This window comes from Mastigoproctus giganteus, chromosome 1, assembly GCF_048544385.1.
Source record: "Mastigoproctus giganteus isolate SK-2022 chromosome 1, ASM4854438v1, whole genome shotgun sequence".
NCBI lineage: Eukaryota > Metazoa > Arthropoda > Arachnida > Uropygi > Thelyphonidae > Mastigoproctus > Mastigoproctus giganteus.
Window position 1 is genome coordinate 225382914 of NC_143575.1, and position 25896 is coordinate 225408809.

At 39.0% G+C, this 25896-nt stretch overlaps 1 protein-coding gene across 2 annotated transcripts in view; it reads right to left on the minus strand.

Annotated features, from left to right (window-relative positions):
• Nucleotides 1–25896, minus strand: part of LOC150091555 (lachesin-like) — a 304077-nt gene that overhangs the window by 18472 nt on the left and 259709 nt on the right. For both annotated transcript variants that reach the window (XM_090384559.1, XM_090384555.1), the window contains exons 4-5: nucleotides 23422–23577; nucleotides 21113–21241 (exon numbers count right to left, since the gene is read on the minus strand). In XM_090384559.1, coding sequence (XP_090240685.1) covers nucleotides 21113–21241; nucleotides 23422–23577 — 285 coding nt within the window. The remainder of the gene's footprint in view (nucleotides 1–21112; nucleotides 21242–23421; nucleotides 23578–25896) is intronic.

Below are 25896 nucleotides of genomic sequence, written 5' to 3' on the forward strand. Positions count from 1 at the left end.
TGTGGGGCGCCCTTGGGCGTTGCATTGCATTCCGGCAGCCAACTCCTCGGTCACTTAATAATAATAAGAGTCTTTATTAACATACTTGGTGGACTAAGGTCTGTGCTGGGAGAAGAATGGGATTTGTTACCACAGAATCGTATATACAACCTTATATCGAGCATGGTTCACTGTTGTCAGGCCTCTTTAGAAGTTGGAGGGGATCATACGCAGTACAGATATCATGTGACCATATTTTCGAGTATCTTCTATCGACTTCTGTAATGTGATGGCCGTTCTGGTATTTCTTATACAATCCTATAAAAGTCCCTTATACCTGTACGAAGTTTCTCGCTGTCTCCTCATTTCATTGTTATTCTACGGTACATCACCATACCAAATTTTGTCTAGCTTCATCGCTAGCTGCATGACTTACACCATGTGTTCTGTGAATTTTGTTGAGCAGTGTAGCTGAATCATATAGGATAATACATTAATGATATTTTGCAACAGTACTATTTGTTCACAAATACCTAATTTTTGTTTACTTTTCCACATGGTAACGTAATGCTTTGTTTTTAGATTACTGAAGTGATAATGAACCTTTTTAGGCTTTGATCCCAAAAATCTTATATACTTGTATATCGTTCCTTGAGTTATTCCAAAAGTTAGATGAGCATAGTTCTGTTTATTGATACTACGACTAACGAAACAGATGACTTTGCAATATCCTACAAGGAAACTATCTGGAATTTTACTCCATTGCGAGTTCTGACCGTGAGCATCCCCTCAGCCGTGCCGTTTCGGATATGCTCTGATCCAATCGTCGGCCATTACAATTTGGCCTTTGTCAAACTCACTAGGTCCTTGAGGTTGTCACAGACATTCTCTCAGATATGCCAGACAAGCTGTACTTGCTACCTGGGAGTCTAAAACGCTGATGGAACTGATATTCGGGTGACACTCAAGTCAAGTGGACCCAATTTCGGCGAAGTCCGGACGGTCTGTGACAACCAAATCCTCTGCTTGCACCTTCACGATGGTGGGACTGTTAGTAACCCTGGGTATAACCTCCACGCACAAGCACATGGTGGGTGACCACCCAGGTGTGAACCAACGTAAGCAGGGGTCGAGGTGTGGCGCCCACACCACATGGAGGAATGCCGCCCCTCTATGTTACCAGGCAGTACTAGGTGGTAGATGACTCTCATCAACCGGTGAAATACCACCACTTTGCTTATTGGAGGATTGAAGTGGTGGAACCCATGTTTAGTCTCTAGAGCTAAGTTCCGGTCAACCCTTCCCTATCTCTTCCATCATGCAGTATGATTGATGACTTTTGAGGTTATGATGAACGTTGTGGCGAGATCCAATATTCCTTACATTTCGAGGGTACAGCTCTAAAACGGTTTTCGCAGGCCGGCCGCTAGTTAGTACACCGGACCGAACCTATTGGTAACTCTCTAGGAGGCTTCCGGATCAGCTAGTGTATAATCTTGCTACCTCTACTCTGCCAGATAGTGACTGGAGGGAGTCCGAGTAGTGTGTATGGGGGGAGCATTGTCGAGGCCACGTTATGTCAAGGATCTGGGTATATTCTTCCCACATGTACGCCATATCCAAAAATTTCATTACTTCATACAGCATGTCCCACCCACTTTTTCTTACTATTGAATACACCATGAATTGTCAAACTAATAGAACAAGCTTATCTGCGAAAAGATCTAAACCTCCCAAGGATTTCCTAATTCATTTCACAAATATACGTGGTCTCAATTCTAATCTCAACGATGTCCATTTCCACTTGCAGTCTGCCAAACCCCATGTACTTTTTCTGACAGAATCTCAGTTATCGGCTGATTCAACTACTGTTCATCTCAGATGCCCAAATTATTCGCTGTATGATTCCTTTCGCCTCAAAGGTGGTACTTGTGTATATGTCCGTTCTGATATTCCCTGTCAGAGACTTGGCAATTTGGAATCTCCTCTCTTTGATCCTCTCTGGCTTAAAATCTCTCTACCTCATTGTGTCAAATTCATCTCTTGTCTCTACCGTTCTCCCAACTCCACTAATCACTTGGAGCTCTTTGACTTCCTCTCGTTGCAACTTGACTTTCTCCAGTCCAACTTTCCTAACAGTGAGGTAATTTTCCTTGGTGATTTTAATGTTCACAACTCCAGCTGGCTTCCGTTTTCTAGTCACACCGACCCAGCAGGTCGAGATGCTGAGGCTTTTGCAATTACTAATGACCTAGCACAGATTGTTCATTTACCTACAAGAATACCGGACAATCCTAATCATACAGCCAATACGCTTGATCTTTTTCTCACAAACAACCCTTCTAAGTACACGGTCGAAGTGAGAGGTCCTTTAGGCACTTCAGATCACAACTTGGTGATTGTCTCTTCTCCAATGGAACCTTTATCTCATGGCTATTCCCAACCTCGTGTTGTTTGGCATTACAAGAATGCAAAATGGGATGACCTGCGAGACTTCTTTTCTTCTTTTCCTTGGTCGGATTACTGTTTCAAAACTCCTGATGTCAACGTTTGCTCAGATCGTGTCAGTGAAATTATTCTTGCAGGAATGGAATCCTTTATCCCACACTCCACTTTAAAATCTCGTCCTTTATCTAAACCTTGGTTTTCCAATAAATGTGCTAAGGCTGTTCAAGAGAAGAATGTTGCATATCGTAATTGGCTTGTTTCTAATTCTTCAGTTTCATTTTCTGCCTACACCAAAGCTCGCAACAATTGTAAAGCAGTTATTAATCAGTCCAAACTAGAGTTTGAACAGGCTAAGAGTAGAAAACTTGCTTCTTGCCCTAATGGTAGCCGAGCATTCTGGTCTCTTGCCAAAGCTATTGGCCGCAACTTTTGCCCATCTCTGCTTCCACCTCTGACCAAACCAGATGGTTCTGTTGTCACTTCAGCCAAGGATAAAGCTGACCTGCTAGCATCCCATTTTTCTTCCAGCTCATGTATTAATGAACTTGGTAAAACACCTCCCACCATTCCCAACACGGTCCATTCAATGCCTCCTGTGGTCTTCCGTCAAAAGGATATCAGAAGGATTTTGATGAATCTTGATGCTAAGAAAGCTCCAGGTCCTGATGGTATTTCTCCACTTGTTCTCAAAATCTGTGCTCCTGAACTTACTCCTATTCTTTGCCGCCTTTTTTCATTTTCTTATTCCAAAGGTGTTTTTCCTTCTGCTTGGAAATTTGCTCATATCCAGCCAGTTCCTAAAAAGGGTGACAAATCCCTCCCATCCAATTATCGTCCCATTGCAATTACTTCTACTCTTTCTAAAGTAATGGAGAAATCAATTAACCGCCAACTCTTAAACCACCTAGAAACCTTCCGTCTGATCAACGATCGCCAGTATGGATTCCGTCGGTGTCGATCCACTGGTGATATTCTGGCTTATGTTACCCATTTATGGACTACTTCAATGGAAAGGTTCGGTGAAACACAAGCAGTTGCTCTTGACATCTCAAAGGCTTTCGATCGTGTTTGGCATAAAGGTCTTCTAAACAAGCTTCCATCTTATGGTTTGCCAACTGTTTTTAGTAATTGGTTATCCAGTTTTCTCTCTGATCGCTCACTGAGGGTGATGGTAGATGGCTCTCTGTCTTCTAACTTCTCCACTAATGCCGGTGTCCCCCAAGGTTCAGTTCTTTCCCCCACTCTTTTCCTCTTGTATATCAATGACCTTCTTCCATTGACTGGAAATCCTATCCATAGTTTTGCCGATGATAGCACATTGCATTCAACTTTCCATTTTGAGAAACCTTGCCCTGCTCAATCAGCTTCAATTTCTCGAAAATCTGCTACCAATTCCTTAAATGCCGATCTTCAGGTAATTCTCCAGTGGGGCAAAGACAACTTAGTTGATTTCAACCCTTCTAAAACTCAGTCTTGTCTTATATCTCGCAAAAAGGATTCTTCTGCTCCTATGCTTATCTTTAGTGACACTCCAATTTCTAGGCAAAAGGATATATCTCTTTTGGGGATTACCTTGACTTCTAATCTCTCTTGGCACAAGCACATTACAAATATTGCTTCCTCTGCATCTAAAAAACTTGGTTTTCTCTTTCGCTCTCGGCGTTAATTTTCTTCCAAACAGCTGCTCACTCTGTAAATCGCAAATCCGCCCTACCATGGAATATTGTTCCCACATTTGGGGTGGTGCCCCCAAAACCTCTCTCAGGCTTCTTGATTCCATTCAGAAGAGGGCAGTTAGGTTAATTAATGATTCATCTCTAACAGAGTCTCTCCACTCGCTTTCTCATAGACGTACTGTTTCTGCTGCATGCCTCTTCTACAGATATTTCCATGGGCACTGTTCTTCTGAATTGGCTTCTATAATTCCCGCTCTCTCTTTCAAAACAGTCCGAACACGTGCCGCCACCAGCCAACATCCATTTACTGTCCAACTTCAAACCCACAGAACCAACTTTTCATCTTCCTCATTTATTCATTCAACTGCCGTTTTCTGGAACAACCTTCCTTCATACGTATTTCCTGAAAATTACAATCTACAGAAGTTCAAGTCCAATGTCAACAAATATCTTCTTTCGTCTTCTCAACCTCCAACCCAAGCAGGGTACTAAGTACTATAGGTTCTAATACCTCTCGTGTTTGGGGTTCACATAAAAAAAAAAAAAAAAAAAAAAAAAAGTCCACTGCCTTTCCCATCTGAAGAACAAGAATAACACTGATTAATGGAGTTCAGTATCATGGAGTTCAACTGTATGTTTGGAAAAAAATATGGAAAGTATTAAAGTGGCAAAAGAAAAAGAGAGAAATGAAACTTAGTATAAAGATATAGAAAAGGGGAGAGAGAGAGATTCTTTCTGGATTTTGTGCTATTATTGTTTCTAATCATATTAGAAAAATAGTTTCCTTTTAGATTCTTTTTGTTTCTGAGTTTGTCACTTTTTTTCTGTCCTTAAGTTTCGTTGTCTGATTTAATTCCTTCGTTTTCTCTTCGGCTGTACTGTTTTTTTTTTTTTTTTTTTTTTTTCTTTCCTTGTTGCCCTACTTGTTTTTTGAGGTTAAAAACACACTTAGCAACTAGCATCTGACTAATCAGAACTCCTTAGAGACCAAAAAGCTTTCTCGAGCCAGCACGTAGCTGCAACCTGCAGTCAGGCTGATTATTAACAGTTCATTCCAAGGGGAGAAAAAGCAAATTTCATTTTACCATATCCATCTCTCTCACTCCGGTTCTCCTTTCGGCTAGCTGTTTAACTTTCTTAGAATTAATTACATTATTAACAAGAGGTAATTAAGTAACCCTTTCCATGTCTCTTTTTTTTTATTCCTCTTTGGAATTTTAAATTTCGCTCTGCCGTTAATATCTTCAATAAACAAACTCACGAGGATGAGTCAGTTAATTTTAATCTGTTCACTGTTCGGAGTCTTAAATAACCAACATCCATTACATTGTTAAGGGGAATGTTATCGGGCTCGTGCACAGACACTATTTAAGTTGTGTCATGTTTATTGGGCAGTATAGATGTCTTGTAATAATCACATGCTCCAGTTTCATTCATCTACGATTTATTACGCTGATATTTTCGGTTAAATTAATTTTTTTCCTCTTCTCTAAGCATCCGTGAGATAGCCAAGATTCAGTTTGTTACGCTCGTATTGGTGGGATTATTTTACACATTATTAAAGAAATAAGTTACTACGCGAAAATCCTGAAAGAAATTCTTTTATTACTCTGAAGAAGTGTTAAAAGTTGGTAAATTAAAGTACATATAGAATATTAAATTTCCTCTCAGATTTATCAAACACAACTATTGTCTCAAGCTATGTGAAACTATTAACCAATCAGAAGCTATTCCTGGCTTGTAAATATTTATACAATGTTTTTTATTATTTTACTTAAAAAAATAATATTAAATTATACAATTTACTTGTATTTATTATTACGTATAATAATATATCTTATATTAATGCAATTTTTGTATTCTTATTAAATATTTAATATAGAATATTAAATTAACATTTGCGGCGGATGGTTTCCTGAAGTGACGTCACAAACGGACATGATGTCATTGAGTGATACCGGTTTCATCTTGCGCAGTTAGAATTAGTCCCCTGACTAACAAGTGCCAATAATGCGATCATTTAAGAATTAAGGAACGTTTATTTCTAACTAGGGTCGTCTATTTGATGCTATTGATCCCTTGTTTTTGGTGCACGGACGCCTTGGCAGCTCCCGAAGTCTATTAAGGCTGCTGCGGCGTCGTTTGGCTGAGTAGAGCTCGCTTATTTAGTCGCTTAGTTACTTAATTAGTCCCTTAATGACTACCTTAGTGAAGTCATTTCAACGAGGCCATCACTCAGAACTGAAGAATTCGCTCGAAACAACGCAAAAAAAAGGCATCACACGTCGATGCAGATCGCTAAGGAATGCCCCGCAAGAGAACTGAATTATGTCATTGCGAACTACCCAAGTTCCACAATCCTTCAACAACCAACCATTTATCTGCTCTGAAGAGTGGAAAGATTTCCTCCGCTGGAGGGAGCCACAGTAGCGCCATTTTTCTGCTTGGATTAGTGGGGGGGGGAATAAATAAAAATAAATTAACATTTCGGTGGAGGATTTTCTAATGAATTATGAAAATTTCAAGAACTTACTTAAAGAAAAGGAAGCGGATGATTTTTCTTGTACTTTAAATACGATTTGTTTATTTTTTGGTCTCGATAGTAGCGTTCGTGACTATGAAGAGGGGTGGAATATTTTCACGTGGCTCACACGTGAGATGGCTTTCGTTCCATGTGCAAATGACTGTGGTTTCTTTGCTGGAAGAACAAGAGCTCTTCACGAAACTTTACGAGAGTCGTCAGGAGCCAAGTAGCGGAGGAGTAAGAAATAATTTTTCTTCTAGTGCGGCCTCGAGGCTGCTCCGAGACGGTACAGTGCGTTCCCCAGCGGATTTTGTGTTAGTGATGTCGCGAAGGCAAGGATTCTTCAGTCTGCACCACAAAACAAAGAACCGAAAAGAGGGAGAGAATGAAGGATAGAAGGAGTGATGTAATAAGAAAAATGGGTTTCTATTCCGTGAAGTGTAAGAGGGTGCATTAGAAATGCTGAAGATACGTTTCAAGTTGATGTTTTTTAAATGGCTGCAATGTGGGAAACGGAAAATAGCAGATTTAAAGCCCCATTAACTGTCATGAAGGGTGATTTAAAAAAAAGAAAAGAAAAAGCATCTTTAAAATTTCTGCGAAGAGACAAGTTGTATAGTAAGGATAGAAAATTCACAGATACTAACTCTTAATAAGGGAAGTGAAGAAGTTAAGGGTATGCAAAGAATTAAAATTTTCAAAGAAATTTAGCTTTCTCGTTTTCATTTAACTGTATTCTAAACGAATTAGAATCACGTGATCACTAGAAATTAATTACGCAATTTTCTGGTTTTGTTCCCGTTCACATTTAGAAACAAATAAAAGGTTATGACAAATGGGCCTGGAGTATTGGTGTCCATGGTTAAATGAATATTAACGTATTTATCCAGTAAATTGTATATTTATTTAACTATAAATACATAGGAACTTTCGAGACATTCGTGTCTCTTTATCAACTAAATTTGAACATAACGTATACAGTTATGCGTGCAATGAGGCGAGTTAAGGCACGTTATTCATTAAACTGGTTTCTACTGTTGCCGCACGGACTTGCGCTCTTTTACTCCATGTAATTTACTCCGAGGCATAAAATGGTTGTCTCTAAGATGGGGTGCAATCTCTTGCCTTTGCAGCGGTTTATGGCTTTCGAACTGTTCAATATATTGAGTGATTCTAACCATAGACGGTGTCGTGAGTGGTCTAATATTTTGTAGTCACGTTTTGGATTGAGATCGTGGTGTTTAGTCCAAAAGTGCTCCGCGACTGCAGACTGGTCGGTCTCAGCAAGGCGGATTGCTCTGTCATGTTCGGTAAGGCGGTCTTGAAGACGTCTAGATGTCTCGCCTATGTAGCAGCTGTCACAGTCTCTGCAGGTTATGCGGTATATTACATTGCTGCGTAAGAGAGGTGTGACAGGGGTCTTTACACTGGAGACAAGAGAACGTAGACTTCTGCACGGCAACTGTACGCATTTTATGCGGTATTCTTTGAGGAATTTTGAGATCCGTCCTGACACACCTGGATAGTAGGGAACGTAGGCGGTCGGTGTATTGTCCTGGTTCGGGGTTCTTGGGTGGACTGTGAGCTCCTGTGCTTTCAAAAGGCACCTGTCTTTGTCACGACTTCCTTCGTCCTAAACCTGAGCAGCAAACAGCTCACCATGGAGCAGCTCAATGTCTTATCCACCGTTATGAAGTTCGCCGTCGTACCATCTAAACCACCTGTCACACAGCTCGCTATGGGGGTAGAAGCCAGTATTACCAACCTCCCAGAAGAAACTGCGAAGGAAATCCGTTTCAGAACAGCCGCCATCCTCCGCAGCACTCGGCCCACCTACTCAAACATTAACCACCGTCAACACGCCGCCCTTTCCTCTATAAGAAAGGACAACTCCATCGTCGTACTTCCTGCTGACAAAAGACGCCGGACTGTCGTATTAGACCGGTCAGCCTACTGAGAGAAAGCCCTGGCCCTCCTACTAGACCCAAACGTTTATGAACTTTTGGCAGATCCACCCATTAAGGTCTTAAAACATCTAGAGACACGCGTCAATAAGCTCGTCCACGCACGAGAAAAGAAAATCTCGGCTGCAACTCAGCGACTTCTTCATGCCACCGGCTGCCTACTGCCACAGTTTAATGGATTACCAAAAATCCATAAGACAGGTGTTCCTCTCAGACTTATAGTGTCCTGCTGCAAGGCACCCACGTATGAGTTGTCCAAGTATAGTGCGCACCTCCTCTCACCTCTTGTAGGGAATACCACACACACCGTCAAAAATAGCGGCGAATTCATCCGCCTCATAAAAGAGCTCTCCATCCCTGACAGCACCGTTATGGCATCATTTGATGTAGTGTCATTATTTACATCAATCCCTGTCCAACAGGCTGTACACTGCACCAGGAGGCTCCTTGAGAATGACTTGAATCTTTCAACCAGAACATCACTATCGACCGATGACATCTGCGCCGCCCTCAACTCGGCCCACCTACTCAAAGTAGGTGGGCCGAGTAGCATCTTCACCTTCGAGGATTCCGTATACCAGCAAGTACATGGCACCGCTATGGGTGCCCCTGTCAGTTCCGTCGTAGGCAACATCGCCATGGAAGAACAGATATTCCTGAACCCACCTGTGCCTATTACACATGGTGCAGATACGTGAACGATATTTTCACCGTCATCCCACGTGGCTCTGAGACAACATTACTTGAATATCTCAATTCCCTGTCTGAATTCATACAGTTCACTCTACAGTTAGAAGTAGACGGATCTCTCCTATTCCTGGATGTCCTAGTACAACGCGTAGGCCCACGTCTGGAGACCTCGGTATACCATAAACTTATTTGGTGCGGTCAGTTTACAAACTACAGATCCGGCCATGCACCCAGCCATCTCAACAGCACTGCCCGCACTCTTCTCTCCAGAGCTTGGAGCCATTCCAGCACTGATGCAACTAGACGCAGCGAAATTTCTCGTGTGAGGGAGGACTTAATCAACTGTGGCTATCCAACTGACGTGCTAGACACGTGCCTTTTGCAAGCACAGGAGCTCACAGTCCACCACAGGAGCCCCGAACCAGGATAATACAATTATGGACAAATCGCAAAAATCCTCAGAGACACGAAGGTCTCAAAAGCTCCTACGTATTGATAATTAAATATATGATTTACTGAATAAATAAGTTAATAATATTCATTCAAATAAAATGTCTACATATTATTTTTATTACAGCCATTAATATGAATAAATTAGGAAAATTTATTTAAAATTTTTGTTTTTCAAATTCATTTTTCAAATCTTTTCATAAAAAGAATCTCGCGAAAAATGAAATATCGATTTTTTTTTTCTGTTTGGCCTCTGAACACTCCTTAGAGCTGATTTTTATGCTTAGAAAATGAAAAAAAGTGCATAAAATAAAATATCATTTAATATAAAATTAAGAAAGTGCCAATTAACCTTGGCAAAACAAATATAAATTTCCTTTTCCTAATTTTTATATAAACTTTAATGTTATTGTCCACTTTTTTATCACGATTTTTATGTGCCCTAACATCCCGTAATATTTCCCAATTTTACCAAAGTTGGGAATTAAATCTAATCTTCTCCAATCCACGAATGTGTGACAGATAGAACGTTGAAATTTTCCTCCATAACGGACCTCTCTAAAGTAGATGCTTTTTATTGTGAAGTTCAAAGCTTTGTAGTATAACAATAAAGCTCAAAACAAATTAAAAACAAAATAATTTCACGGCCGCCATAGCAATTCACTATGTTCATGGTCGCAATTTTCGATACTAAATTTGGATAATGGAACAAAATGCTGCCTAAAAGCTGTTATTCGAATATTATACAGCAATATCACTAATAATAATAATAAATCAACATTTTGTAACTAACTTAAAGAAAGGAACTTGGAATATTACTGAATATTATCCTTAGTGATTTAATTACTGCACTTTCTACCAAAACATTCTAATAACGAGTTGAATATTCTGACGTTAGCTCGATCACCCGTAAAAACAAACTGCGTTTTAAATATAATAAATTAAAAGTGTACATAACGTCAGTATATGCAAATTCTATGTAATTGAAACACGTAAACAGTGATTAGAGTGCTAAGTATCAACCATAATAACCTGTCTGAAAGGTTCATTATAAAATTAATTATTGAGAAAACGAATATGAAAAGCGTGCTAATTATCAGACAAGTGGAACTAATAAGCGAGCTTATTAGTGTTAGGAAAAGAATTGCGAAGATGCTTGGGATATTAAGAGGATAAACAGAATAAAAACGTGAATGAATCAGTATGGTAATTGGCAGTTTTATATACAAATAACACGCCATTGAGTGACTTACGAGCCTCCAAAGGCAGAGGCCCGAAAGAGCCTGAACAGTAATCTCATGTATAATTTAAATCCGAATGAATCTAAGTGGACTGCCCTCGTGGATAGCACAGTTGGCAGGATCACCGTCCTCAGGTGGAAAAGACCCGAGTTCGTGGCGTGAGGAATTTTTACGGGTCTTTTTCACAATGTGGCTGAGTTAGTCGGTCTCAGGCGAGGGTTGCATGGTTTTTTTCTCCTGGAAACTCGGGTTTTTCGTCCAGTAAACAGAAAATAGACCACAGACCGGCCGCCCCCCCCACTTTACAGACATAATTCATAGGGCAATATGGCCTTAGTCGCTGATGCTCCTAAAACCCCTCCTGCTACTAACCGTACTCAATTATAGTTAGCAACTGTCACTTGAGTCGCTATTGTAATCAGTTCACTAACGTGTGAGAAAGGCATCTGATGACTATGTCAAGGCTATATCGATTAATTAATTGGTGTTTCTTCAAGCAACGGATCACGCAGTCCACTGGCCTAGCATAATATGAGCGTGGCGATGTTTAAGTGGATAGACATCTCTAACGAGGCAGCGAAGTTATAGAAAAACAGTGTTAAACGAAGGATCTGCACATGTTTATTATTTAAGCATATTTGACTAGCTCTATAACAAACCAAATCCAGAATAAATATCACATCAGACGAATCTGCGCAATGAGTAACGTTTCGCGTAACAGTCCCCGAGTCAAATAATTAAGAACATCTTTAAGCATTCAGTCATCTAATCAGTCATTCAGCAAATCTCATCTCTGAACAACTTCTAGTAGACTGGCTGAACACTAAACACGACATAAAAAGTAAAACTAAAAAAAGTGGTCCGAGAGAGGATCCCCGTGGTACACCTACCACAATAAAATGTGAACCCAAATCAACAATTGAAGCTCTCCTTTTGTATAATAGCTGTAAGATGAGAAAGATAAGCTAATTCAACTAAAAAGACTTGAAATCTAGCAATTTTTATGTCGGTTTAAAATTTTGATAATTCTAAATCTCATATAAATATCAACTTGGAAATCGTGTTTTATGCGCCTTCATGGTCAAAGGAATCTTCAAGTTAAGGAACTTATGACCCAAGTTTTTACTGGAATACGTGATGATAAGAAAGAATTGTGTGTAAAAGTGGAAATTGTTGTAATGGAGGGACGGATAACTACGCTTCAGATAAGATACAAGCATCCCTTCTTCGAACAAGCTCTGAAAACGCAGAAAGACAGGAAACCCGTCTTAGAAGGAAGACATACAAAGATCACATTTCCGGAGTCATACGGCATGTACACCTTAACTGCTGAATGGTGTGGAGAGTAAGTGCCCGCCACCTTGTGGCCAAACAGCAAATATCGCATAAAGTACAGCCGTTACGATAAAAATGTGGACTCTGTGTGCGCATGTGGATATCAGAAGTACGGTTGATAGCAGCTGAAAGAGGAAATGGCAGAGGGCATTAAATTCTAGACAGTAGAAATGTCTTAAGACATAGTGAGATCACAATTTCCTCTTCTTTTCATCGCACACTTTGAAAAGATCCTGGGGGTCGAGGTGAAGTAACAGCGCCTGTCAAAAGATACGAATCAGACAATGCAACATGCCCATCCTTTTCCCTCTTCGCATCATCTCCAGTATCACAAATCAGGGAAATGGAGCAGAACGATGGTATTATTATAGAGTTTGAAAGGAATCTTTTTATAGATGGACAGAAAACGAAAACAAAAACACTAATTGTCCACAGTTTATAAACTTTCTGATGAAATCATTAGAAAGTTCATTAATTAAGCAAAACGCCACCTTTTCCATTCTATCTAAGTGTATATAGAATAAAAAAACCTTCTTTAGCTGTTAATAAGCAGTGATTCCAATTATTACGACATACACACCAAATTCAAATGGTTCGATTTAATGGAAGTGCGGAAAATTGCTCTCCCCTTAGTTCTTTTGAATCATTAGCCAAGAAAGAAAGGAAATACTACGAAGAAAAAAAAAAAGAGAGAAATGTCGAATGCATTTTGTAAATGATAAACAACTTGAAACTGGATCGGTTGAACGGAAGAAATGCTAGTGCATTGTTGAGCGCCTGCAGGCCTAAGGCCTCGAGATGATAGGATGTTTATGAGCGACCACACGGGCCGCTGTCATCAGCGTGCGGCGGTGTTTTGATTGGGTGCATTATGTTCTCACACATCGTCCTTCTAACCAACAGACATAATGGTGTCGAAGAGATGCATACGACAGGTACCGAAGAAGCTTAAAGAATTACTGCTTGATTTCTTTTTCTTTTTTTAACACTCAGTGGAACGAATTTACCGAGAGAGAGAGAGAGAGAGAGAGAGAGATTTGCAACAATAGGCAGGTGATTAGCGAGAAAAACGTGGGCCCACAAACAGGGTATTACCTGCTAATCAAAGATCCACTTATCCGTTGCAGTAACGGGGGGGGGAGGATTTTTCCGAAACGTAATGGAGGCAGAAATCGCACGTCCACCCCTCGTGCACGAGCTAATAAATCATTTCGGAGAGTGCCAGATGTGGTCACTGTGTAAGGAAAAGATAAGAAAACATGAAATGCGAAAAGGTCTTCATCTATAAAATATGAGGTCTGCTTTATGGCCCATATTCTTGCGGTGGAGGCGCTTTTTTTTTTTTTTTTTTTAATACCGATAAGGAAGGAAAAAAGGTTACTTTAATATTCGTAAGAACAAGCCTGTAGATTCTTGTTAAGCACCTTATCTAATAAATATTTCTCCCTAACTTTCTTAATTTCTTGTAGACGCGTGTATTTCAATTTATCGACATCGAAATTGCAGTTGCCACATCTTGCTTTCCGTCTATTACTTTCAGATAACGTTTCTGAAGACAGAAGTTATTTTTCACGTTTTTTTTTTTTTTTTTTTTTTTTTTTTTTTAATCCGCGTATTGTTATAGGAGTGCAGAAAAGTTAGTGTTGATTGCTTAAATTTAAAAAAAAATTGCTAAATTAAATAAATGTAGACAATTATATCTTTAAATTAACTTTTAATAGCGAAGAAACGTATATAAATATTGGTCAGGATGATACTCAGCCATTGTTGAAATAAAACATTTTACATCCTCTTATTCTATGCATCTATGCACGCACACAGTGCAAATATGTAGATTTCGCCATTGTTGAATCTACTCTTATTCTATGCACGCGCACAATCGAAATATGTAGATTTCTCCATTGTTGAAATATAACATTTTAAATCCTCTTATATTCTATGCACGCGCACAATCGAAATATGTAGATTTCTCCATTGTTGAAATATAACATTTTAAATCCTCTTATATTCTATGCACGCGCACAGTGAAAAATATGTAGATTTCGCCATTGTTGAAACATCGTTTTAAATCTACTCTTATTCTATGCCCGCACACAGTGCAAATATGTAGATTTCGCCATTGTTGAAATATAACATTTTAAATCCTCTTATTCTATGCACGCGCACAACCGAAATATGTAGATTTCGCCATTGTTGAAATATGACATTTTAAATCCTCTTATATTCTATGCACGCGCACAGTGAAAAATATGTAGATTTCGCCATTGTTGAAACATATCGTTTTAAATTTATTCTTCTTCTATGCACGCGCACTGTTCAAACATGTAGATCTCAACAATGGCGAAATCAACCAATAAATATGCTTCTAGCCATTTTTCTATCTGCTGTAGCAGTAGACGTGCATTTCGTGAAATCCGTATTTTGTCTTTTGGTTTCAGCAATAGCGAGCTGAATAGCAGACGTATCGGAAATCGCTTGCAGAAATCAATGATGCATAAAGAAAATCAATAATTAAGATCGTATTTGCATTGGAAAGATGGGAAAACCATGACAGCCTTTACTATCAAATCGTTATTTCTGCAACGGTCTACGAAAATACGAATTTGATATTTTTGCAGCGAATAAAAATTTCTTTTCACCATTACGCCTTGTCTGTTGGTTATCGAAAACAGCTTTTCGGCTGACAGTTACTTACTTACGCATTCCAGCAAATACAAAGCAAACACTTTTTTAATCAAGTGCCGCATAAGCAGACGACTGTGTTAAAAGTACATATATATACATTCGATTGATGCAAATATCGATATTTTCACTTATCGAGACCATTTTCTCTCAAGATTCAAACAGTGGTGGACCTATTAATCCAGGTATTCGTATCTTTTGGTCATACCCACTGTTACCGAGAATACGCTGACGAGAATATACGTAGAAATAACACGAAACGTATAGTACTGTCGATTTTACGTTTCCTTCACCTAAAAGAGCTCTTGAAGATTTATCGATCCCTTTTGTGTGCAGCAAAAACGAAATGACTTGAATTCTTATCCACCACAGAATTTTTTTCTTCATTTTTATCGGGACTCTTAGAATTCGTACTTTCCTTGGCATTTTCTTTCCATTTTTTTTAGAAGAAACCTTAGATATGAGAAAATAAGAAGAAAATGAAAATACCGCAGTCATAATTGTGATGATCAAGATAATTCTCCATAACATGCGTCTAGAAATTTCTTGCGATGGTTTTGTCTGCAGCTCGTGTTCGGCACATGGATGCAGACAAAACGATCTTGGAGAATGCTGGAATGCAATTATTAGGACAAATTGGTCTGGGAGTTTTTGAATAGCAAACAGAAAATTATAGTGGACAGCGCATTACTTGGAAAACAGAAATGGTGTTATATACACTGGTGTACAAAAAAATTAAGGTTAAACTTTGTTTATGGTTTCTTGTCTTGTTTTATATTTTGTATTCGACACGACAATTGTCCTTGTAGTCCTGCAGAGTAGTGTTGAATGATACTAAAATCTCTCAAATGTTTAAGTCTTCCGAGGAAAAGTGTGTGGGTTATAGTAAAGCTTCTTAAAAATGAACTAGATAGATTTCGAGGATGGTCAGCAAAGTGGTAGCAATGTTGAATTCAGCAAAAATAACCAGCTATCAGTTTTTAAGGGTACGAACGGGTGCCCGCTGATCCCTATGGTAAATAATCACCTAAAATATTAACGAACTGCCGGTTTTTATTAGCTTTTTTCACTCCATGGTTCAATAAGTCAGTCTCAGATCAGGATAATGGTTCCCCCCACCGGGAAGCTTGGGTTTTTCATCCGGAAAAATAGGAAAATCGACCAGAGAACACATACACACATTGTTCTCGGGTAGCCCTGAAATGGCAGTTTTTGTTTGGCATTGAGAAAATCTTAAAATTCAGGAAGATTGCAGCCAAAACAACTAAGGCTGCGAGCTGTCATTATATTGTCTGTGAATTAGGGGTATTTTGTTGTTGGTTTTCCTGTTTCATTGAAGAAAATTCCCAGATTCCGGGAGAAAAAGCCCATAAAAATTCCTTGCGTCTTTGTATCGATTTCGAACTTTGGTCTTTTTCACCTGATGAGTGAGGATGGTGATTATAACCCCACTGCTACGGCAGCCGATTGGTGAGCCAATCGTGATTACCTCGTTATGGGAAATTTAAATGCTTCTTGCAAAAGATTTGAAATTGTGAACTGGCAATACGCGATGGGAAACAGATTTTTGAGTAATTTGAATGATCGTTGTTTATTCCAACACGATGCAGGAAATAAAAGGGCTCTAATATCCTAGATTTGGTTATCACCAATGTGCCAAACTGCGTTCAAAATTTGTTAGTGCAGGAACCAATAGCGGGTGTCCAAAAGAAGTTTTTTGGTCAAAGGAAAAGTGGAAGACTTAAGAGAAGACTTAAGAGAGCTATAGTGGAATGAGGTATTTCTTGGGCTCTGTTAACTGCAAAGACAAATATATGCTGTTGGATGCGAATAGGGAGTATTCAAGGAATTTATGCTGGAAGCTGCCAATGCAGAAGTTTCGCCAAAGAAAGATGCCCATCTGGATGATCAGAGGATAATAGTTTAACTGAGCCAAAGAAAAAAAGTATGGAAGAGTTACAGACTATCGCGAAAACTTGATGTGACAAGGAGTCAGATTATAGCGAATTAAGTAGTATTCACTCTTAGAATATCGTATTCAGCTAGGGATCCGCACATGAAGAGAGTCATACTGCAGCGCTTATAGAAAGGGTTCAAAGAAGTAAATCAAATTGATGAGAGGGACTAATTGATGCTCATATGAAAAAAAAAAACGGCTTAGAGGGTGTGGATTACAAATAACGGCAAACAGACATCTTGAGGGGTGTTTTTTTGATTGAGATGTACAAGGGAATTTAGCAAAGTGAACGAGGGAGGATGCTTTCACGTGCAAAAGAGAGAAGAAACAGAGGACATGGACACAAAACTTTGGGAATAATAGAAAGGTGGATCTCATGAAGTTTACCTTTCCACCACTTGTTGAAGATCACTGGAATGAACTGGCTGCCATAGTGATCAAGGTGGAGAATTTTGTAAAGTTTAAAGGGGAATTGGATTGCCACTTTTTAGCAACGAGGAAGGTTTTTTGACAGATGCGGAAAGAGTCTGTCTGCTTTCTTGAATAATTTAGCCTTTAATACTAATAGCAACCGCTTGAAAACGTTTTTCTTGTACTCACGTGTCATTTGTTTATCCTCTCTAAATACTTTTACTCGAAACAACAATTTTAAAGTTTTTAGACGTAAGTCTGAATCATTCTCTCTCTCTTTTATAGAAGGAATCTAAAGTCTCTCGTGTCTGAATTGGATATAAGAAAAGCTGTTGAGCGCTTCACCTTCTTGTAGCGTCACACTTCCCAGATACAATGTGTTTCAGAACGGAACTCTTTCTAGAAACTGCTTTCAGAAATAACACTTGACAATCCGCCAAAAGCATGGAAGTAGGGGCGTACCAAGGAAAAGAATCCTGAAAGCGTTAGAACATTTCTGCACAGTAAAGATCCACGCTAGTATCGACAGATAACTATTCTAGTGAGCCACTGGCATTTGCTATCTGGATATTTCAAACAAACTCCTACAACATTTTTTTTCTACACTCACCCACTTGTCCTTGATCAAAAGCAAATGACCATTGTGGTGTAGTGGACACCAGAAACCACAAAGTATCTCAAAACATGAAATTCATAGACGTATTAATTATCATAAACCATATGGGTGAAACAGAACTGTTCAATTCTTCAGGAGTCTGTATTAGCTGATTAAATCAAAGAATGAATCTTCCCAGAAGGACCTTTTCCTTTGGATAAACACCACGTCTATAATTTTTCTAGATTCGCTTAATTTCCTTTTCTTTTACTTTCCGTCTTCCCCGCTCTGATCGTGTATGTCTTGAAAAATCTCACGACAGAAAGTTAGGCAATTTCATCCCTTCCACTTTGCCTCCCCTGACCCCCGACAAAAGCGATGGTACCGTAAGGCCCGAAGGCACAACAATATTAGCTGAGATGCGAAAGGTCTTTCAGAAGCGATGCAATAAAATGTTGTGTGTAGGGGATAGGATGTTGGGGAGGAAATCAGGAACTCTAAGGTAGGGTATAACAAGGTCCCGGACTAACTCTACGCTATTTACAACTACCTTTTGACAGACAGATGCTGGAAAGTTGTGTACAGTCTCGGATGTTTAATTATATCCAACGTACATCTAGTGACAGAACGCAATGTCCCGATTCCCGGATGTTAACATTATTACAACTTTTTTTTTTGAGTAATGCCCAAGCAATGATTCAATCATGCTGGCCTATAAGAGGAATGGGGTGGTTGGTTGGGGGATCGAACAAACAGAGTGCGAATCTGACGATAAAACAGTGCTAACTGGGTACAGGTGCTAAGCGAACTGTGTTTGAAAGTGCCTTATTACTTGGAGGGAGCAGTCGCTCATACAAATAAAATGGACTCTGCGTTAGGCTGCGAATTTATGAGTTCTCCTGGGGACACAGGAAATGCTAAGTTTTCGAACAAGTGATGGTAGTTTCACTGGAGGCTAAAGCAATTTAATGCTGGGATGAAATGAAAGAAGGAGGAGGAGGGATAGAATGAACGGAGGAGTTTGTTAGAAGGAGAGAGTGAGAGAGTAGAGTGCTAAAAAAGTCCCATACTCAATGCTTGGAAATGTAGTCGCTTTTATGGCAGTGGAGGGTACAAATTAGAGAAAATGATTTTCAGGGTGGATATTGACCGCGGGCAATAAAGACTGAAAGAGATAAATAAACTCCTGAATAGAGTGAAAGAGGAAGAAAGAAAATCGTCTTTTCCCAAGTTGCGTTTATAAGAATTTATTCCTTTGAGTTTTCCACTTGTCTGATCTTCGTTAGACTAACACTCGGATATAATCAAATACGGCGGAGTTTTATGATATAAGGAAGAAATGGACGAGGCAAAATAAAATGAAAATGAGAAGAAATGAAAGGATCATGTGCTTAGAATACAGTTTTGGCTGAAAAACGTTTTTTAAAAAAAATTCAGTTGCATTTCTTATTCACGTATCTTTTTTATAAACCTCAAACGAGAAAGATATTAGAATCTGTATCAGTTAGTACTGTGTATGGGTTGGAGTTTGAGAAAATAAAAGAAACTTGTTGAAATTAGACTTGAATTGAAGCGAGGTTGTTCCAGAAATCAGAGGATAAATGAGGAAGAAAAGGTGGTTGGATGAGTTTGGAACTGGACGATGAATAGATGCTGACTGGTTGTCGCACGTATTCGACCCTCTTTGGAGAAGAACAGTGGAGTAACTGAAGAAAAGGCAAGCAGCAGAAGCAGGACGTCTATGAGAGAGAATGGAGAGATTTCGTAAAAGAATCATTAATTAACCATACTCTCTTTGAAATGGAGTCTAGAAGCTTGAGAGAGATTTTGAGACGCCACCCCAGATGTGAGAAAAATATTCCATGGTAGGGCGGATTTGCAATTGGTACAGGGCGAACAGCTGTTTGAAGAAAAGTAATGCCGAGAGCAAAAGAGGAAACCCAGTTTTTTAGATGCAGAAGAAATAATATTTGTGATGTGCTTATATCAGGAGAGATTAGAAGTCAGGGTAACAAGGTTTCTGAAATTGGAATGCAATGTACCATCAACAACAAAATTATAGATTGGATTTCCAATGAAGAAAGTTAGTAATATACTAGAGAAAAGAGTGGGAAATTGAACTGAACCTTGGGGACACGCCAGCATTAGTGGAGGAGTTCATAAGTGGGAGCCTGCTTGCAAGACCTTTATTCCGCCCTCATGTGTAGCATGGGGGGGCCGATTAATTCAGCTACGTTGTGACTGAATTAATCAGTCTCAGGCGAGGGTAGCATGGTTTTCCTCCCGGAAACTCAGGTCTTTCGTCCAGCGAACAGAACATCGACCACACGCAATTTCCAGACAGTATACATGGAGTCTTATGATTTTAGTCGCTGATGATCCTAAACTCCAATTACAACAACAAACACCTTCTTGGCATGAAGATTGTTGAGAACTTTCTAACCTATATCAAAAGACCACGTGAAGCGTTTATTTGAGTGTTTTGGGTTCGGAAAATCCTCTTGTTGCATCCTGTTTAGCTGAGGATGCAATAAAACCATCATTTGGCCCTCCCGAAAACACTTCGAGAGGACCACCCGAAAACAACAAGGAGATTCAAACCGGGCCTATTCCACCCTGATGTGTGGAGGATAGTGATTATAACCAGTATGCTACCAGAGCGGACAGGAGGCGAAATGTGGAAGAAAGGATTTCATCCCTAAAAGAGTAATTTTACTGACACAATCTGAATAAATATTGGGATCAGAAGATTTAAAACAGTAATCCAGCCAAGAAAAGGAAAAGAAAAAAATGACGCGGATCATCTTATTTTGCATTCTTGTAATGGCAAACGACGCGAGGCCCCATCAGAGACATTACCACGGTGTGTTCTGAATATCAGTTCAGGACCTGAATATCATTTCCATGAACGTTTTAGAATCCCAGGTAGCAACTGTAGCAGTCAGTATACCTGGAAAATATTTGTGACAAGCCTCAGGTATCAAATGGTGCAATAAATGAATACATAGCTAGGTATTTATACATAAAAAATCATAAATAAGTGATAGTTATTTTAATACGTGAATTTTTATCGATTTTTCTCGTTAATTTGAAAAATGTTCCTCTTCTAAGGTGGTTATTGAAATAACTATCGTGATAGTTAATGAAAAAATGTACTTACAATTAACATTGAGCATTATCCGTTTGCTGACGGATGGTTGAACCCCATTAGAGGCAATACAAAGATAAGCTCCCATATGAAGGCGGCTGACTTTTGAAATGTTGAAAAATTCCCCCTGTAAACCTGTACCTGATGCATGAAAAAGAAAAGAAAAAAAAAAGGTTTAAAACAATGTGATAAGTATAAGAATAAAATCAATAGATAATGGCTTTCTATAAAAATTCAAATATCTTCCTCAATTCGTTTATCCTGTATTTAAATTAGTATACACATTTATTGGCATTATGCCAAGAAATTCATTCAGTCATGATTTATTGGAATTATGCCAAAAAATTCATTCGTCATGATTTATTGGCATTATGCCAATAAAAATTTCACAAATTTCAGTTTTATTGCTTTTTGTACAATACCCCTCAAACTGAAATATATATAAACACCTTAAACTTAAAAAATAAATTTAATATATATGAATAAATAAATTCAAGAGACTATTTTTGTTTATAAAAATTGGTTTAATCATGGATTAAAATAATTTTAGAAAGTTTCTTGGTATTAAGCCGAGAAATTTTCTAAATGGATCAAATTTTATTGACTAATTTTCTAACTCGCATCCACAATTGAAAACAAAATGAAAAAAAAAAAAAAAAAAAAAAACGTATTAAAAATAAACAATTTATTTATTTAGTTAGTTCTGCTTAACTATCAAGATTCGTAATGAAATCTAACTTAATTCGGAAGAGAGACAGTAACTTTAACGTTTATCTTTGCATCTAAAGCTTCTTATTACAAGGTTTACGTCAAATATATTCACATTCTTTCTCTTTTTGTGTGGGTACGTGTAATTTATCCTCTAGAAATTCTCGGAAGTTTAAGATTACCGAAATATCCGAGATTGTTTTACAGTCTTGGTGCATGTGGTCGTGTAATAAGTTAGGCCTGGCTAGTAACAGCCTAGAATAATACATAATGGTTAATGCTCACGTGCAACCCCGGACAAAAATGGGGGAAAGCTCACGTGGGATGTATTCCACGAAGGTAAAAACTTAATATTTATGAACAACGAATGGGAATGTAGATTGGATAGAAAGAAAACAGGAGGGGGAGGGGGAGTTTATCTCTAGAGTTTAAGAATGGCAATGTTCTTTTCGAAATGCTATTATCAAAAGCTATCGCAAAGAATGCAGGCTCTGAATCTTTTTCTAACTCGCATCATTGCTTCAGTGAATTGGCTTTTATATCTGAAATAATTTCTCTCTCTCTCTCTGAGAATGATAAAAAAAATCTCTGTAATATTTAAGTTTTTTGTTTATACTAAAAAGTTAACTTTTCTTTTGGCGTAATGGTAAGACCGTTTCCTTTGCAGATCCGAAATAGGGTCTTAGCGTTTATGGCAATCTTGAGTTCAATTGTTTTGAAAGTTTTCCGAGTGCTTAAGAAGGACGTTTTGGTAGATATTAACGATTGTGTAGTAGACTTTATTTGTGCCAACATCCATTTTTATCCGTTTAGAATAAAAATGTCTGCGCCGATTGTATGTTGCGCCTTCTAGTGGAGAAAACGTTAGGAAATCTTCAGTCAGGTTGCACTTTTTTGTAGATTATTATATTCTCTGTTTTTTTTTTACGTACTACGACAAAAGACGTATATGCAATTTCCTGTTTATATTCGACACGAGCTATAAAGTTTTAAACTAACTATTTTGACTCTGAAGATGGGGTTTAGTAGAACCTTGACACGTTGCCAGTATTTTAAGCGTAGATCGATATGGTAACAAATACATTCCGTGTTATAGCGTACTTGTGACAAGAATATAATCATTACGGCATTTAGCAGCCAAGTCGGCTAGCACAACAGTCAACAAAAACGCGTGTACTCCCACACTGACCATTCGGCTACTTTCATTCATTCATTTATTTATATATTTGACAACTTCTCAAGGGTCACTGGCAGACTGACCTGGTATTTCAGAGATTTGGTTCCTACAATATGGCGTGCTGTTCCTTGTCAGAACAAGACAAAAATATCATCTAGGCAGGGCCTTGTTGGCATAGAAGCCTGGATGCAACCGCTTTCAGGCACTAGCACTCAGAGAATGAAAGTGTTTACTACTTCGACTTCGTGTAGTGGAGGGGTGCAGCGTGATCTTGTTTGAATTAGAGAGAGAGAGAAAGAAAAGGGGAGAGAGACTGTTTCTGAAATAAAAAACAAATACAGTGAAAGGAAAAGAAAACAGAACACAGAAAGAGAAATAGAGTTTGTGGAGAAGGCAATGCTAATAAAAATACGTTAGTTCGGGTGACATTATTTACCTATTTTCATCCCAGAAGGGATGTCTTTCTGGTCTTCTCTTCTCCATTTAATTTTCGGCGCTGGAGAACCGGACGCTCGGCATTTTAAGCTGACATCACCTCCCTCTCTGATATCTGTATCTGAGCTTGTGAATTCTTCGTCTATCTTTGGAGGAACTGGAAGAAAAGAGAGAAAAATACTGAAACGAGCGCTACAGTAGGAGCTTCCTGTCCACCGTTTTCTTTGCACAGAACTCGCGGCTAAAAATAATGAGTTCCCCTCATCGGTGAATATTATAGAGCGAATAAGAATTTATATTTATTCTAACAAAACCCCTGTACAAGGCAATTTCAACGAGTGCACTTTCCGAAGAAAATTCTCATGTGCATACAGGAAGATGGAACACGTGTGACGTCACTAAATTCTGTCTCTTTCGCTTAAATGCCACCATCACTCGAAGTGGAAGCACCAGGAGCTTCTGTCGTTGTATTCCTACGGGATGCTGAGTGCCACACGATTGTTGGTGGAACACCAAAATGATTTGTAGGCAACATATTACTAGGACTAACTTTAATGCATTTCCCATGCCCTGAGCAGCTTTTTATTTATTATTGTGAAGAGGACTGGGGAGAATGTAGGCCATCTTAAAAGACTGGAAGTTTAAAAACATTACGGGTCGAAGATCGAATAAAATGAAAGAACAGATAAGTGTAAATGAGCAAAGATAATAAAATTGAAACAGAGAAAGATAAAAGGTAGTGCAAAATAAGGCTCGCTCGTACGTGACCTTACATTTTGAAGTAATGATACAAAATAACCAAAAGGAATCAGATGGAAGGGATGGGAGAGGAGAGGAGGGGGGACACGTGCCAGTCTCTGACAGTTACCGAAAAGCAGCTGGAAGACTGATTTGGCTATTTAATAAAGCCGAATAGTTAGCAAAAGAAGAAAAATCGCTTTGGAAAAAAAAAATGCATCTTGCAGTGCTTGGGTGTCTCGGATCGAACATCTTCCGACAGCTACTGCAAATAAGCATAGATAGAAGAGGGTAGCGAGCAGACAGAAAGAGAGAGATGCCCTCGAGTGAGATCACTTCTTATGGCGGTCTCCACTGCCGCAGCTTTGCTCCAATTCGACGCTCTGCATGGAAACGCTAAGCAAACAGAAGCTCTGATTAAAAGCGAGTGATGCAAGCAAACATTCCGTACATTATGAGATTTCTAAACCCCCTTCCTATCCTCAGTCCCGATCCGACATAACTCCATCTCGTAATTTTGACCTCGGGGTATGTACGGATGCAACTTCCTTCAGCGGAGCCTGTTTTTTTTTTTTGGGGAGGTCACGTGATCGACGAGAAGATATTTCGAATGGGTAGAAGTAATAACAACGAATACGTCCGTGAGCGCATTGGTTATTTCAATATCGTGCGTTTCACATCCCCTCCCCCCCCCCTTCGCTGTTTATTCTCCCTTTTCAATATTTCCACCGTCAAGACTGTTGCGAAATAATAATCTCAATCCGCCCCTCTTAGGCTCCCTTGTTTCCGGTAATCCTTTTATCTCCTGGCTTTAGCGATGTGGCCTACGTGAATTAAGAGACAATAGTCGAGGTGATATTGCAGCAAATGCACCAAACATGACGTCGGGGTGAACAAGTCATCTGCCGGTTTCTAAGCCAACAATTCTTTAAAAGGGGTTAAAGGTTTCAGCTGTTCAGAACATCAGAAGAGATTCGTACCGGTAAATATGTAAAACCAGGCACGCAAAGAATGAACTGAAAAGTAAACAGGCTCACTCAGCTACCTTAAAAGGACGGGGGTGGGGAAATATTATTTTTTTTATTGTTAAATTCGGTAGGCAGACTAAACTGATAAATGCCAAAGAATGTGAGTGACGCCATCTGTCGTTTCGGATTATTGGGGTTTCGGATAATCGACGTCCAGCTTTATGGACGTTAAGGGACTTTTTTGCGATTTAAGCTTACACACAAGAATTACGGCAGTCTTTAATGTGGATTGAGAGAAGCTGGTCGATTGTAAGTTGGATACTATATGGTCACAAAGGAACTGGATGCAAAGAATAACTTTGATATCATATATTTGGATCTTATAAACGCTTTTGATACTGTTCCACAAATTGGAGCAGTGTGGCATTGGAGGCAAATTGCTACTATGGATAAAGGGATGGTTGAGTGGGAGAAGACAGAGTGGTAAATGGGCACTGCTCTTCGTGGACTAATGTTATTAGTGGTGTCCCTTATTCAGTGTTGGGCCCATCGTTGTTTTGTATATTTATCAATAATATCGATGAAGGTATATCAGGCTTAATATCAAAGTTTACAGATGATACAAAGTTTGGCAGTGTGCTACTGCAACAGGATCTAGAAAAGTTAGGCAGATGGGCTGAGAAGTGGGAAATGAAGTTTAACATTGACAAATGCAAAGTAATACATATGAGAAGCAGTAACCCCAGAGTAACGTACCAACTGTGTGGTAC